The sequence below is a fragment of the Sturnus vulgaris genome, chromosome 6 (assembly GCF_052056855.1).
Source record: "Sturnus vulgaris isolate bStuVul1 chromosome 6, bStuVul1.hap1, whole genome shotgun sequence".
NCBI classification, from domain to species: domain Eukaryota; kingdom Metazoa; phylum Chordata; class Aves; order Passeriformes; family Sturnidae; genus Sturnus; species Sturnus vulgaris.
In genome coordinates, this window is record NC_142248.1 from 1701550 (window position 1) to 1717406 (window position 15857).

General features: G+C 43.1%; 1 protein-coding gene across 2 annotated transcripts; it reads right to left on the reverse strand.

Annotated features, from left to right (window-relative positions):
- Nucleotides 1-15114, reverse strand: TNNT3 (troponin T3, fast skeletal type). 2 transcript variants are annotated; one of them, XM_088166673.1, is made up of 10 exons: nucleotides 13552-15114; nucleotides 9439-9457; nucleotides 8593-8638; nucleotides 7694-7810; nucleotides 7271-7348; nucleotides 6903-7016; nucleotides 6634-6743; nucleotides 5697-5787; nucleotides 2839-2879; nucleotides 1-388 (listed from the first exon to the last, which is right to left on the reverse strand). In XM_088166673.1, the coding sequence occupies exons 1-10, from the start codon at nucleotides 13580-13582 to the stop codon at nucleotides 340-342; spliced, it is 696 nt and encodes a 231-aa protein (XP_088022799.1). In that variant the 5' UTR covers nucleotides 13583-15114; the 3' UTR covers nucleotides 1-339. The 2 variants fall into 2 exon arrangements, with proteins under 2 accessions (XP_088022799.1, XP_088022800.1); XM_088166674.1 differs by lacking the exon at nucleotides 2839-2879 and having other exon boundaries at nucleotides 13552-15109.
- Nucleotides 15115-15857: the final 743 nt, after the last annotated feature.

Here is a 15857-nt window from a genome sequence, read left to right on the forward strand (position 1 = left end):
TTGGAGTAGGTACTGGTTGTGCTTTATTTACAAAATCCAGAGATTTGTACACAGCAATCTACAGGACAGCATAGGGCTGGTATCAGGAGGATAAGGGACATGCTCAGCAGGAATTGAAGATGCCAGCAAGGAGTCATCCCAGTTCCACAGGGAACCTGCTTCCCCTTGCCTGAGGAAGCCACCAGACCCCTCCAGGGAGAAAAGCAGCAGCAATAGCCAATGCAGGCTGATGTGATTTTTGTTATCATTGAGGCATGAGAACACAAATGCTCGGTGAAGGAGGGAAGAGGAGACCAGCAGGGGTTCAGCACACCACTAAAGGCCATCCTGCCTGGTTCTTTACTTCCAGCGCCCACCAACCTTGCCCTTGGCTCCTGCCTTCTTGCTGCTGCAATGCAAAAGGAAAGAAAACATGTCAGCATGATGGAAGCAGTGGGGCTGTGGCCACTCTGCATTTCTGACTCTTAGATTAGGTTTCAGCTGCTTTCACTTCTCACATGTTGGGCACACCTGCCATTGGCCACATCCCGAGAAAAATATTGTTGATATTGTGGAAAAAGATTCCTCCTGGGGCTCTTAGTGTGAAAGGCAGGATATGCATGCCTGAAAGAGATGGACCCTTCCAGACTCCTGGATTATCAGGGTAGAAATCTAAGTGGTCTCCAAACTAAGTGACAGGTCTATGCAGCCACAGACTTGATATTTTCTGAATGCAAATCTGCTGTGCTCTGGATTTTAGGAGTTAGAGCTCTATCTAAAGAAATTTGCTCAGTATGAAAGAGCTCTGATCAAATTCCTCAGATGCTCCATTTGGTAGTGGAGGCAAAAAGCTGAATGCTAATTTAAATACAGCTAAGAAGTGCTTTGCTCTAGCAGAGTGGCTATTTCTATCATGAGAACAAGAGCCTCCAAAACAATCCAAACAACTTTTTAGGCTGGCTCTCATATCAATATCCTTGTCTTGCTCATGTGGCGAGTGAGGAGCTACACTCCCCACTCAAAGCACCCAAGGCAAAGTCTCAGAGAGTTCTTGCACACAGAAGGGCAATCCTACATGCAAGCACTTACCTTCTGCCTGAGAAGCCTGAACTCACAACGGGGCTAGGCAGGGAGTTAGTTGAGTTAGGTTCTGCACTTGTTCCCATTAGCAGCACCTTGGTTTGTGGGGCTCAGCACACCCCCAAACCCTTCCATCTCACACACAGAGTGATGAGGCTGCTTCTTGAACCAAAGCACATGCAAGGTGGGGGCAGCTCTTTGACATGGCACAGTGTGGGGCTGGGGACCAAGCACAGGGTGGTGGGGCCTTGTTGTCAACAGAGGCCTTTCTTCAGGACCACTCCAGGGAGAAGAAGAGCATGGGGACATCACAACTGGGGAGATTTTTATGATGCTGCCCCATGGATTGGTTCAAGAGCGTCAGCCATATTTACAGAAGGATGTAGCACAGTGACAGAGACACACACATAGTGGATACTTTACCTTTGACCAAGATAGGCTTGGTCTATTTGAAAAAATTGATGGTTTACTTAAAAGAGAGCATGCACTTTCTGCTTATCTTAAATTAAGCTCTAGGTCCCTTTTGCCAGCCTTTCTGAAGATTCAAAAACCAGTGTAGGAAGTGCATAGCTCCTCAAACAAAGACAGAGTCCTTTTATGTCCATAAGCACCTGTGATGTTTGATGTTCCACCTAACCTTTACAGTGTGCTTAAGGAGATTTAATAAAGTCTGAAGCAAAAGATTCATTTGATCCTTGTGTAACACACTGGCAGGCAGTCCTTTGGAATGATAGTGTCTAGCGTGGATAGAAATTTAAGCACACAGAAATCTCATTAGCTCTGGGCTTCTCAGTGCAACCTTTCCAAATGATGTCCTGAGAGAGCATTGTGTCTTTTGGGGGAACAAGCAGGCAGTGGCCTGTTGTGGGTGGTGTGGAAGCACCCTGCAAGAGCAGGAACACCCAGACAAACCATGGCATCTTTCTGCAGCTGCACATTCTGCTGAGGTTTATCAGCCTACAGCTCTGTACAGAAAATACCACGGGAAGGTCAAGCCTTATGTTTGGCATTACAGGCAACCAAACCCTCAGTGGTACATTCCTTTGATAAGTCAGGGTGTCTTGGGGAAGTGGGAGGGCAGTAACTGGTCACTCCTGCCATCCAAAGATATCACCAAAGACCACTGCTTCATTCCTGGCATGACTTTGCTAGATGATAGAGATGCAGAGAGAAGAGCACACCCACCACTGGAGAGCTGTCCTCCCTTCCTGCCCTGCAGTCACTTCTCTGTGAGTGTTAGTTTTCTGCGTGTTCTAACCCCCAAGCTGTGCTTTATGATATCTCATAAATCTATTAAAAATACCTAGAATAAAGATATTAGACTCAAAAAAGTAATGGAATAGCCTTGTGGTGAAAGAAAGTGGGAGAGAGATGATGAGTGAAAAGAATTCACAGCAGTAATCCCATTATGTTAGTTTTGTTACACACCATTCTTCGTAATCTTAGCAACCACTTGTTTATCCTTCATAAACAAGGGTTGTATTCCCTCAAGTATTCAAAGCACCTCATTCGGGTGTTTGAAAAACCCAACAATAAGCAGAGGAAATTTCTGAAGGTATGGTGTGGAGAAACATGATTTTTTTTTTTCTTGTTAGGTGTTACATTCACTTCAGTTTCCCCTTCATTTTCTCTGTGTGAGGCAGGATGGGAGTGGCCCTTCCATCTCTAGCCTCATTTCATTGCAACAAGAAAATGTCAGTGATGAGGCTGAAGTGACACATTTGAACACTGAGAAGATATCCCCAAGCCAGGAGCTAGGAAGGGGATATAAATACTTACTGCTTCTGGGCCTGATCAATCCGGTTTCTGAGGGTGACAATCTGCAAACAACATACATGACCAGGGTTTTTAGAGACAAAGAAACCTTGTTCCCTCAAGGAGAGGAGAATTTTACCTGCTGAAGTGCTCAAAACAGGTGCCTGTCGTAGGAATTAATACTTCTTTTGAAATAAATGCTCACCCATGGTTGAAGGACAGAAATGTTACTTCTGGGCAATAAATCTGAAAACCACCTTTACATGTCAAGGGACAGAAGAGCTAGAATTTTATAACCCTTACTAGAAGTTTTTCTGCATATTGAAATTAATCTCCTATGAACTCACATGTCAAACTGAAGGCAGTTGAACTGGAATGAATGTCACCTTGGCCAGCTGGAAAGCTCTTGGATGGCTACATCACCTGCATGTTTCAATCTCACCTTCTCACTCTTCCCTTACTCCTTTACATCAGGTGTTTATGTGAACCCAAAGATCTTAGGGGCCTTTGGGTAGGGACCTCAAGAATGGAAGATGGCATCACATTCTGCTGGAATACCTTTTGCTGGCTGGCAGAGCCAGAGGTGAGGAGCTTCCAGCACTCACCACTCTCCCAGCCACTCGTTTAATAAAAGAAGATGACCTGATGCATAGGAAACCAAATACCTACCTTGCACAGGATGAACACCTTATAGCCTGACTTAGAACTCAGTTTGGTCTGTAGGCCTGGACTCATTACTGAAATCCTGGCACTCATGTACTGGAAAAGCCTACAAAACACTAGGGTGTGATAGAGAGCCTCTTTTGCCCCTTCATCTTCTCATCTATAACTGAGTCAGAGTTCAACTTAGTTTTCCTAGACTGAAGAAATGCCCTTGCCAAGAGGTATGCTTTGATTTTGGCACAATTCAAAATCCTGCACTGGCTCTGCCAGTCCAAGAACTGATGACCCAAATTTTGAACGCACTTAACATTTCCAGCGTGCAAAAAAAGAAAAACAGAAGTCATACATTCCAGTTGTCCCAAGAACTGGTTATTCCTGGCTCACATCTTTCCATGGCAAACAGAAAAAATATGAGAGACTGAAATGTTATCGGGAACAGGACAACACAAGCAAGGAAAGATCAACAGATCACTTGCTTTTGTACTTACTTGTGGAAGTTTTAGTATTTGTCACAGCAGTTTAAATTGCTGTTTTCCAACCAAGTATTCTCCCCAAGTGTTGAGGAGAACCAGTTGTCTTCAGTTTGACCCAGCACTTAAGACTTACCTGCAGTCATAACCTTATGACCATGACACTCACTCTCCAATGAAGCACTAAAGAGCACTAAACAGACGCTAGAGCTAAGAATGGCTCCACTTCTGTGTGTCCCACTTCCTTCCTTTGTCTCTCCCTTGCATCCTTGCTTGTGTCTCTTTCATTCTCTTTCCTATTTTCACTTACCTTTCTCCTAATGTTTTTTCCTGCTGTCATCCTCCCTTTATTCAACCACTTTTCCTCTCCCACCTTAGCTGTGCATTTTCCTTCTGCTCTGCTCATTCTTAGTACTTTGTCTCCTTGCTTTTCACCAGCAGGCACCCCCCTCTTTGTTTATAAAGAGGTCTCATTACCATAGCATGTACCCCTCCCTGGCACTGCCTTATCTCCCGTTTTTCCCACTTGATCTATTATCCTTCAGTTGTCCCTGTCCAATATTTTGGATCTAGATAACCATGTGCCACAAGACGGAGAAGCTTTCCAAACCCCATACATATATATTCTCTATATACTGTAGTCTAAGCTATCACACATGTATCCCTAAGCTTCTGCACGGACCTCAGGTGCATTAGGGGGATGCCCCCATACACACAATACCTGGTTTTGGATAGGGAGTTATTTTAGGATACTCTCAGTAGACGGCATGCTCAGTTCTTTAACCAAATCCCTATTGCCCTCTTGACTCTTCCTAAATTACCACTTCTCATGTTTTCAAAGAATGGAAAGGGAGAGAAAAAGGAAGTGAATGGAGAGACACAAGACCCATTTTTCTCTTTTCTCTCTGCACTTGGAGCCAAGTGCCAGCTCCTGTCTGGCGCCTGGCTCTGACCATGCTGCAGGCTCATGCATTTGGTAGCCTTTGCTGCTGCTGTTACACAGGCAAGTTCATTGTACTTACAACTTGGAAAGCTCCTGCAGCCTGCAACGCATTGTTAAAATCTAAGAGAGATTGAGATAGTTACATTGCTGTTGCTCACTGCCTGTCAGCATGTGTCTGTGTGATTGGGAATTAAAAGGAGAGTGAGACAGAGAGAGATCCATTGGATTTCTCAGCCACTGAAACCTAGTGTGGGTGAGTGCTGCCCTATCCAGTGACTGTGAAGGAAACATGTCCACTTTCTGTTACCATATGACACTTCAGTCAGGTGCTCCTGCCTGGAGACAGTTTTCAGTGACTCCAGAGAGCTCAGTCCACAGGTAATCTGGCTGGGATGGAATAAACTTACAACATTCAAGTTTGAAATCAAAGATGGATCTAAAAAAATTCCTTTGCAATAGAGTTGTGTGAACTGAGAGTTACTGAATTTTCAGGCCACAGTTACCTATAGATAAACAAGAATGAACAGTGTTTCAGGAGAGGGCAAGGTGTCTATTTTCCATTGGGATTGCCTTTCCATGGGGCACTGAAAACCTTAAAAGTGATCTATTCAATTTTAGCCTTAAATGTGAAATCCGGTTCAAGTATGTATGTCAGGGGAATGCAGTTCCAAGCATTTTTCTGCATAAATATTCCAAAGGGTCACTGGAGACCCAAATAATGTCACAACGTGACTTTTGCTAGAGGAATCAGAGAGATTTTTACATTTTGGACCTGGTGCCGTTAGCAAAATGGCCTCTCAACTCACCTCATATTTTTTCCTCTTGATCTGCTCTGTAAAGTCATACTTTTCAGTCTCCAGCTGATATAACCAGTCCCACAGCTCCTTAGCTTTGTCCCTGTACGTTTATGGGGAAAGGAGGATGGAAGAAACACATAACATCAGATATTTTCCATGGTTTTCCCATCACTAATAATGAATTTTATTTAATGCCATTCACACATCTTCCTGTAAAACCCTCTCTGTTCTGTTAAAGCTGCTCATCATTTTCAAGGCCACGTTTTTCTTGCCTTCTCACCTTCAAATCTTTTGCAGTCTTGCATGTGTCACACATTAACGTAATTTCTCTAATTTTCCCCCTAACTGTTAATGAAAGATAAGACTGCAGTGGAATTAGACATGAAGGAAGGAGGACTCTGAAGGTCACCCAGATAAGTAGAGCAGTTGCCATTGTGCAATCTCATCTGTGTCAAGGTTGAGGTGAGCCAACCTCATCTTTCAATCATATAAACGTGTAAACTCCATCGTGTGCAGTCCAGACTATCATCTGCTGACTGCTCTGCACCCGAGCTTGTAGCTCCCAAACCTCTGGCCTTCATGGAGATCCTATTCATACCTCAGCAGCATTAACTCTCCCCTTGGAACACTACAGATACCGGTCTGTAGGCTTGCTCAGCTAATCCCAGAGCTAGTCCTGTAAGCAACTAATCCTGATTAGCAGAAGAGGCTAACAGAGCTATGCCAGGAGCCCAGCTAGAGGGCTACCAAACCATTTCAACACTTCCCTGCATTCCCATTTCTCCTCCATTCTCTAGGTTAAGCAAGGGCACAGCTTAAATGCGTCCCATGATAAATTTCAAGGAAGGCCCCCTCCTCTACCTCATTTTATCACCAGAGAAGATTCCAGGACAGTAAGACCAAATATCAATGGATTACATTCCATAATTTAGGATAAATATGTTACCTCAGCTTGTCTTCATTAAGGTGGTCAATGTTCAGGGGCTTGCGCCTCTCTGCCAGGACCTTCTTCTTCGTCTCTCTAGCTGTTTGCTTCTTTCCTCTCTTCTGGTCAGCCTATTTTCAGAATACCAATTAACATCAGACTGCAGAAATTAAGCCTGAATGAAACAATTTCAACATTGGGCCATCTTCTCAACTTGTAATGAAAAGTGTTCCCAGTCAACTTAGTGGTTTAATATTTTTATATTTCTTTCATCAATCCACGATTTTTACCTTAGCCAGATAACTGCTGTATGTTGCACCCATGGAAGACAGAGCCTTCTTCTTCTTCAGATCATCCTCAGCTTTTCTCTTGGCATCTTCTTCCTCTCTCCGTGCCTTTTCCTCCTGTGGAGTGCAAGACACAAAACCAGTTACTCTAGGACAGACTCCCAGTGTCCCCAGCAGCCAGTGGCAGTGCAGGGAATGTGGGCAGACAATTACATTGAGGAGAATGTGCAACTCCTGCTTTCTGCCCTTGCTTTAAGAAAGTGGTCATTTCATCTCTGGACTGGGGCAGGCAGAACCTGTAGGTTTTTTTTGTCTCCAGAGATTCCTGGAGTTGGATGCAGAGACAAGGGGAGGGAAGCAAAGACACTCACCGCAAGCCTTGCCTGACGCTCCTTCTCCTTCTCAGCCCGGATTCTCTGCTGCTCTGCTCTTTCAGCTCTGCGCTTCTCCTGCAGGGAGCAGGGCAGAGGCATTGCACCATCATCATCATCATCATCATCATCATCATCACCTGCCTCCTCTGTTACACCCACTAGCAAGAGCTTTGCTTCACTGAGTGTGAGCTACCTTCTCTCTTTCTAAAGCATGCAGAAGGGTCTCTTGTACAATTCTCAGATATAAAACAAGAGGCCAAGAGACGGGACAGATGGGAGAGAAGTCATTTGAGGATGACTTGGGCAGTCACTTCTGTACATGAGAGCACAGCTTTCTGTCAAAGTCTGACAGCACTTTCAGCTTCTCATCTACAGATGATCTCTCAATTTAGTACAGGGAAATGGAGTACAAGGACTCACAATCCTCTCCTTGAGGGCAACCAGCTCTTCCTCTTCCTTTCTTCTGGCTTCAAAGTGGCTGTCAATCAAGGCCTGCAGTTCAATCAGGTCTTTGTTCTGCCTTTTCTTTTGGATGTCCTGGAAAAGCAGAAAAATGCATTAAGTCCATATTGCTCTAGTATTATGTCCTGGACATTCCCAGCACCCTGCATACACAGAGAAAGAAAAGTAGAAAGTGTCTTTCCATGGAAATCTATGGATTAACTTAAATGGCTGCTGGTGCAGTCAGACACTCATTCATGCAACAGTCAGGGGCCCAGAAGTGTAAAGAATCCAAATCTCCCATTTCCCTGCACCATATTTTATCCCTGGCTTTGCTCACACAGCTATCTTTGCATATATTCAGCTGCCTCCTCTTGGCTTTATAATACAAATCTTACATAGAAAATATTCCTGCATTTTGGGCAAAGCAAATATTTCTGTGGAGGTTTTCAACACCCAGAATTTCTTAATTTTTCTAGCTATGTGTTTGGATCTCTACTTATTATTGTAATTTTAGCTAGTGTTTGTCAGCAACAGATGAGAGCCTTCAACTCTCAAGCCATTTGCAACAATGGGACAGAGGATCTGAGATTCCCTAAAACACTTTACTTTCTCCTCCTTATAATGGCTACAAAAATTCAAGGAGATAAAAAAAAGAAATGCATAACTTTAGCTTAGTCACATAATCAATGAATGCATTCAGACAGTTTCAGGGAGCAGAGAACAGCCTTTTTCTGAAATCAAATGGCAAATCAACCACACTTTTGTCTTTGCCTTTACCCTCAGCAATATCCAGTACAGGAGGAATTATGTGGGTTTGCACTCATGTCTATTATCAGGTACAAAGGACAAATACAGCTAGTCTCAGGAATACTTACATCAAAATCTACTTTCTCACCCTCTGGTATTTTAGGAGCAGTTAGTCTGCAGAGAGTCAAAAACAAAACAAAAAGAAAAGAAAAAGAAAGGATTTCATCTTAAAGAATATGCAGCTTTTTAGACAGCCCATCCTGCCCTGCCCTGCCCTGAGGAACCACACTGACAAGGAGGAATGTTGGTGGAGATAAAGAGGGGTGAAAGAGCACAACAGTGGAAAATTACTCCAGAAAAGTCCTAAGGACTACTGTCCTTCCTGGAAGGGGGTGCAAGGCAGGGAGTTACCCCTAAAACCCCTCTTTATTCCCAATGTCCATGGTCATTCCCTACCACATGGAAAGATGTTGGTCTGAGAGTGTGCAGGGCTGTACACTCTGTCCTGGGCAGCTGGCAGACTGGGAAGGGAAGGTGCTGGGGCCCAGAGCCAGCAGGTCCATAGGAAAGCTTAGTAAAGCTCAGCCCAGCCCAGCCCAACATCTGCCACCCTTCCCTCTGCCAGCAATCCCAGGGGGAGAGGGCAGTTTCCAGCCATGGCCTCTCACAGAGGATTTATTGTGGAGCTGCCTGCAGTTTGGGATACTGTGAGACCTTTGCATCTCAGACAGCTCATGAATTCTCTGACTCTACCAGGATCAGGTCTTAAGGGCCAGGCCAGTAAGTGCTGCTAAGGCATCCTCTGAAGGCAGCAGACATCCTGGAAAGGTGTGCAGGAACAAAGGGATGGATGTCGCATAAGGGAGAGCTGGATAAAGGCTTCTAGTGGCCATTTCCCTAATAGAGAATCTAAAGGCTTCTCCTACATCAGAAAAATGATCCCAGGGTTTTGAAACTCTGCCCATCACACTTACTTTATTCTGGGCTTCTCCTCTGTATTTGGAAGGATGTAGAAAAACAGGAAGGGAAAAAGAGGAATAAAGTTAAAACAAGAGAGGTCACACCAGCTGCTAAAGCAAAAGGAGGGAAGGGAAATTTAATCTTAAGGGAAACACACGGAAAAATTGGTTAGATCTCAAGCACTTCCAAAAGAAATACACACACTCACACACCCCTTTTCCTAGGAGTGAATCTGTTTTTACCCTCGAAACAGAATTTGGCAGAAAAGACTCAAGAGACTGCATAAAACTCCCAAACATAGCATCTGGAAAGCAGTGGGTTTGTGTAAATGCAAAGTTATTTTTCTCAAACCATCCTGACCAAGGCTCTAAGGAGGTCATCTGGGCTGGAGGGTAGAAGAAAATGATGCCTTTTCCAAACAGCACCTTTTTTGTTGACGTTAACTTGAATTCACAATATCATATCTCAGTGATAACCAGGCTTCACCAGTTTTGGCCAAATGCCTCACATGGGGGCCAAGAGGGGAAAACCTCTATGGCACACATTTTCTCCAGGTTCCTTGGCTTCCAAGCCATCCTAGGGCACATGTCCCTGAGATACCTTGGTGCCATGGAGAAGATGCTTATTCTTCTGCACTATGTGGTGCTCCTCAAACCCAGCTGGGAAGGGCCATCCTCTCTTAGCAAGCACCCTCTCCTGCTGAGGTACATGCAAAATTCCCATGGGCATTAATGGGAATGATCTTTTCATCTCCAGGAGAGGTGTAATGCCCTGTCAGACAGGCTAAACCATCAGAGATTGCCAACCTGGGCCCTCTGGCAGTGAGAGTTGTTCCCTTGCAAAAAGTGACCTTCCCCTGACTCTCAGACATGTTCTGGTCTTGAGAGTTACTCACTTAACATTTGTGCTTGTGGTCAACTCCCCTCCCTGCTTTCTTTTTAAACTTTAGTTAGTAACTCCAGTGTAATGGCAGCAAGTTCAGCACTGTTACTCTCACAAACAGAAATAAATTAAACCTATGTGTTTATTCTGGCCCATTCTCTCAGAGGCCCAGGTTGACTTTCATAACCACACACTACATTTGAACTTTCAGGGATGCTGATGGCTTCTGTGGTACAAGACTCTCCTTGTGTTGGCTCAGTGGGAGGAACTGAGGTAAAAAAGCTCACAGCTTACTGAATCTGGTTTAAAAAAATAAATTGTAAAGTAAAAGTAAAAATAACCACTTCAATAGTGGGTGCATGAACCCTGTTATCAGTATCATAATACAGAAAGATAGTATATTTTTTCAAATGCTTATTTGCATCCAGCAGTTTGGGGACTGATGGTGAAAATTTGGAATAGCATACAGAAAAAAAATTAGGAAAAAGAAAATGAAATATTATAAGAGGGGGAAATAGCAAAACACACTGGAAAAAATTTAGTGAGACAATCAGATGTAAGGGTGCTGGATAACAAAAAATTGACAGAATTATTGGAAATGGGTTATTGAGATAATCAAGAGAAAAGATGTGAGAGATGTGTAAAATAAATCAGAAACCGACATTTCCTTTTTCTCACTCTTTCCCATACAAATTTCATTAATTACATTTTAGAGGGTAGGCTTTTCTCATTTACTGCAAGAGCACTGCCTGCCAAAACGTATCTCAGTTGAGGCCTCTAGATGCCAGAGCAATGCTAAGAAAACAAACAGCATGTAATTACAAATGTGTTTTAGACTGCTCCACTATAAAGGAAGTCCCAGATCACTCCTGAAGAAAAATACCATTAGCCAACAGCGTGCTTTCATATTCCTCCATTATTTTTTTATTTGCTTTGCTTTTCAAATAGCCACTGAGCTTCTTAATATGTTAGCTAAATTGCCTTTTACCTGGAGAGAGGAAAAGTAATCATAATTAACCAGTCTGTCAGGTATGTTATTTACACAGGATTCCCTTCCTTCATGAGATACCCAGATAATTTTCACAGGCATTCCTGTTTGGCTTAAAGCTGCCAGTTAGTAACACTTCAAAGAGAGGCAGGGAAAAAAAAGAGTAGATGGGAAATGATTGGTTTTGTTTGTTGACTTTGGTTGCCAGGATGGACACCTGTCTGTCAGTAACTGTGTGAATTTGGTTTCAGCTGCCACCAAATCAGCACTCCAACAAACAATTGTAAAAATGAAAAAAGTAAAGTTAGTTGTTCTTGGAATAAGAAATTGTAGTTAGAATTCTTAAAGGTACCTGCAGAAAACCAGAAAAAGGGGCATTTTATTAAAAATTAAACAGTAAAAAAATCTATCCTCTGCAGTGCACGACCCAGGCTTTGTCCATACTGTATGAAACCAAAAGCAGTCCAGGGATGGGGATTTATTTTGAAATGCCCCTTCTTTCAGGACACCGAGTCAAGGAACTGGGCCAAAATTTGTTGACAAGCAGGAACTGCCACAGCAAATTCCTGTTCCTATGGCGGATTTTGACTGACATTCCAGTCATTCTGACTATGAGCCACGGGGCTGAGATAAAATCCCCACGTACAACCCTGCCAAAAGAAGGCAAGAGACACTGCAAATCCAAGTTCACTGCCCTGGTGATTAGAGAGTCTTTGAGGTTCTGGTTTCCAAAAGGCTTAGCACAGGGAGAGGATACACCACTGAAATACCACCACCCTGCTCTCTCCTGCCCAGTCTCTGAGATATTCACACGGTGCTCTCCTTCTCTGGGAATCCATCTGAACTGCCTTTATTTCACTCAGAAATCCCTAAACACCCTCCCTTAATCCCGCTTCTCAGAAGCAACATATCTAACTCACACTGTGTCCTTGGGAAAAAGAGGAAATCAATATGCTATTAAAAACAAAAGAATGAGAAAAAGAAAGACAAAGAGGGGCTCAGGAAGGTCCTCGGGGTATTTCCCTAAATTAAAAAAGAAGCCTGAAAAGCGAGCAAAAAAATTAAAACAAAAGAACAACAACCAAAAAAAAATCTACAAAAGCAAAATGAAACAAAACAAGAAACACAGAAAATGCAGGGTGTTTTCAAGTGACGTTGGGCTTTGTCTTTTGAAGCAGCTGCCTGGGTGTTCTAGGGGCTGGGGCATCCAGGAAGAACCCAGTTATTACAACAGCCTCTAAAACTCCACGAGAACTTTCATTATGTTTAAACTGGCCAGGGAGGGGCTAAGTTATCTTCTACAAGAGCAGCACTGACCCTGCACACCTTTAGGTTTGGTCCTTTCACATAAGTCCTGTCCCTACCAGTGTGCTCCAGCACCCACTCAACCCAGTATTACAGCCAGCCTGTATTTAGCTCCACCCATCTCAATAGATGTTTAATGCTTAGCACAATTTTAAGTGCATGGCTTGAGCAGAAGTTTACATTTCTGTAGATTCAGGCCTGGAGCCCATAACCACCCAAGGCTGTGTGAGGGATGCATTTCTATGCAGGGCTCAGCTCAATTTTCAAATATTGCACTATGATTTAAGAGACTCTCTCCTGATTTTTGGGGGATAGAGACATTTTGCTGATGAGAGCTAGGACACAACAGATTCTGGCTGAAAGACAAGTCCAGAGCAAGCTTCTAGAGCTTGATTTTCACCATCTACTATCCTAATGAGGATGTAGAGGCTTCTCAATACACTAATGACTCCCCAAGGGTGATTGGATATGCACAGTGAGCGATTCTTTGCAGCAGAGATGTTTTGGCCCAGTTCCTGAGTTTGAAATAAAGTGAGGAACAAAAACAGACACATAAAAGAGAGTGAGATGTTAGCAAGATGACTTTGTTGTCCTAAGACAACACTGAGCTACCATCATTGCATTCTCCTTCTTCATTGGCTGTAGGTTGAAGCACAAAAGAAAAAGAGAAGTGCAGTAGTCAATCCACAACCATCACTGTTCTAAGAGCACCTGTCCCCACTCCCTCCCTGTTATGCTGGGAACCTTGGAGATGGAACAAGAAGAGAAAACACCTTTTTGGTGATTTGATTTGGCTAACAAACAGCCCTTTCTGCATGTTCATTGAAATCCATCTGGAGACATCATTTCCCTCCCATACTCTCGTTTCTCTTGAACAATGTCAGTGTTTTTGACACTGTTTCCCCAGCACTGAAAGAGAAAAAGGATGAGGGTCTGTAGGTACATCACATACCTTCCTCATGAGCTTCCTCTGCTGTTGTCATGGTGCAAGCAGTGATGGAAAGACAGGAAATAGAAGAAAAAAAACAAAACAGTTATTTAAAGCTCTTGGAATCCTGAGAAAGAGACCAGGGAGTGCATGAGGGGGGGGAAAAAATAAAGGAATTAGTGAACTAAGGCAAGGAGAAAACTGGAGAGACTGTCAGGACTTAAAAATGCTGTAATGTTAAAGTAGCTACAGTAAGCATGGAGGTTAAAGGAGAAGAGCACTGCAAATGAGAATTGTGGTTAATGTTTGTTTCTTGTTTTCTTCTCTTCTACCAGCCCAGGACTCTTGTTCTCTCCCTCTCTCACACACATACACACTCTTGAGTTGCACCTAGGTGGAGTAAACCAGAAGTCATGTCACATACCTGGCTCATGAACTTCAGGGGTGAAGTGTCATGGAACAAGTTGAGATGGAAAGCAAGAGAATGAGAACAAGAAACCTGTTATTTCACACACCAAAACAGCTTTTGAGCCAATGGGGAGGAGGGGCAGAGAGGAAAAAGGGAGCCAAGAATGAAGTCAAGAAGTAAACAGGTAAAATATTTACATCTTAAATAACACATAAAGAGAACTCACAGAACAGGAAAGGTAAAAAAGGCAGATTTATGATAATAGTGCAATGCTTAAAAAACACTTGTAATCATCATATGACATAAAGCATAACCTGACAGCACAGTGTATTGAGATTTACCTTGATTGGAAATATGCACATGAACATAGCCAGCACTCTCAAAGCACCATTGGACCCATCCTTTGCTACAGCAGTATTTCAGCCATTTGAAATTAACACAGTGTGGTTCAGAAACCTGCTGAAATACCTTCCATAACTCATCATCAACGTTCAGCTAACTTCCAAAGAAGCTCAGTTCCCTTCCAGATCTATGGCTCAGGCCATTTTCTTCCTTGAAGACAACATTGATGTCTATATAGATTTACTGCTGCTCTTCAAATCCATTTGCAATGTAAAATTACAAACGGATTACTTCATAGGAAGAAAAGGTTCATTAGAAGTCTGTGCAGGTCTGCATGTCATTCTTCTGGGTTTTGGCAAAGCAGGAATAGACGAGCAGTGTGAATTTGCAGGGTAGATTTTACTTTACAGCCATACACACACACACACACCACTAAAATTTTGAAAAGCAGGCATAAAAAAACCCCACAAACTCTCGCAGTGTTTATATTCCCCATGTAGAGTCAATGGGTCAAATTCTGCCCTGAGATTTGAAATATATCCTCCCCTATAGGCAGAAACATTCATTCTCATATCACAGGGCAGAATTTAATGCATTCCACAAGGAGACCTTTAGCTGAGCTACCCTTTCACAAGAGTACATGTGTGCTCCCCCAGTTTCCAGTGAAATTTTCATGCAAAGAGTAAGTTTCCTCCTCCTTACTGCTGATTACATTTAACTGAGAAAAAAATATTAAACCAAAATAGAACCACCCCAAAGGCATGCAAGTTATAATCCATCCTTTAATGATCAGTTGTTATCCCCTGTCAACTTGTGTTCACTTCTCACACACACCATCCCAGCAGACAGACACCAGGGAGTTTAGAAGTTAAATCACATACCTGGAGGGGGGGCTTCATTTAGTAGGATGTGTCAGGGGAAAAACACAGGAAAGGAAGATAAAATAATTAGAAATAAGTTATGCAGGAAGGGATCACCTCAAACTTTGGTAAGACTGGGTTGATGAAGTATAATTTGCAGACCAAGTTATAGGGATGGACTGTTAATAAGAGTGGGAAAAGGAGTGTAATTACAGTGGGGTATGAAGTAGATAGGAAGGAGATGCCATAGAAACAAAAGATAAAGGGAATTTGAATGTTGATGATTTTCAACAGTTTAAATCATGCAAATTTATAAACCATGGGCAGGTGTAGTAACACTTAAATCCTTAAATTTGGAAGAAAACACACCCAAGAAGAAAATTTTACGAGCATTTAGTGCTACCTAGGTTTCAGCTGCCCTTTTACGTATCAGAGCTGGCATAAGAACGTGAGAGTTACTGAAGGAGGTACTGCTTTGGATGCATCCCTATGCCTGCATCTGAAGCTCCACCATCTAAGAATCTCTGCTGGCACAATCTGGGCTCAGCTCTGCAGAACTGGCAATATTTGTGTCTGCACAGAGCTTGTCTTTGCTGCAAAGGACTAGAACTGCTCGAGTTTGTGTGCCAGAACCCTGCTGCAGTCCACTCCCTGCAAGTGTAAGCAGCTTGTGTTTCTGCAGCTCAGGTACCTGCTTTCTGTCTGGGCTATGGGGTAGG

Bases quoted from the DNA above. Each gene is read 5' to 3' on its own strand.
- TNNT3 (XM_088166673.1), bottom strand. From the start codon at position 13,582: ATGACAACAGCAGAGGAAGCTCATGAGGAAG. The intron at 7,811-8,592 runs GTAAGTATTCCT...CTGCTTTTCCAG, and splicing joins GTGAGAAAGTAGATTTTGAT to GACATCCAAAAGAAAAGGCA. The intron at 7,017-7,270 runs GTGAGTGTCTTT...TGCACTCCACAG, and splicing joins AGCGTCAGGCAAGGCTTGCG to GAGGAAAAGGCACGGAGAGA.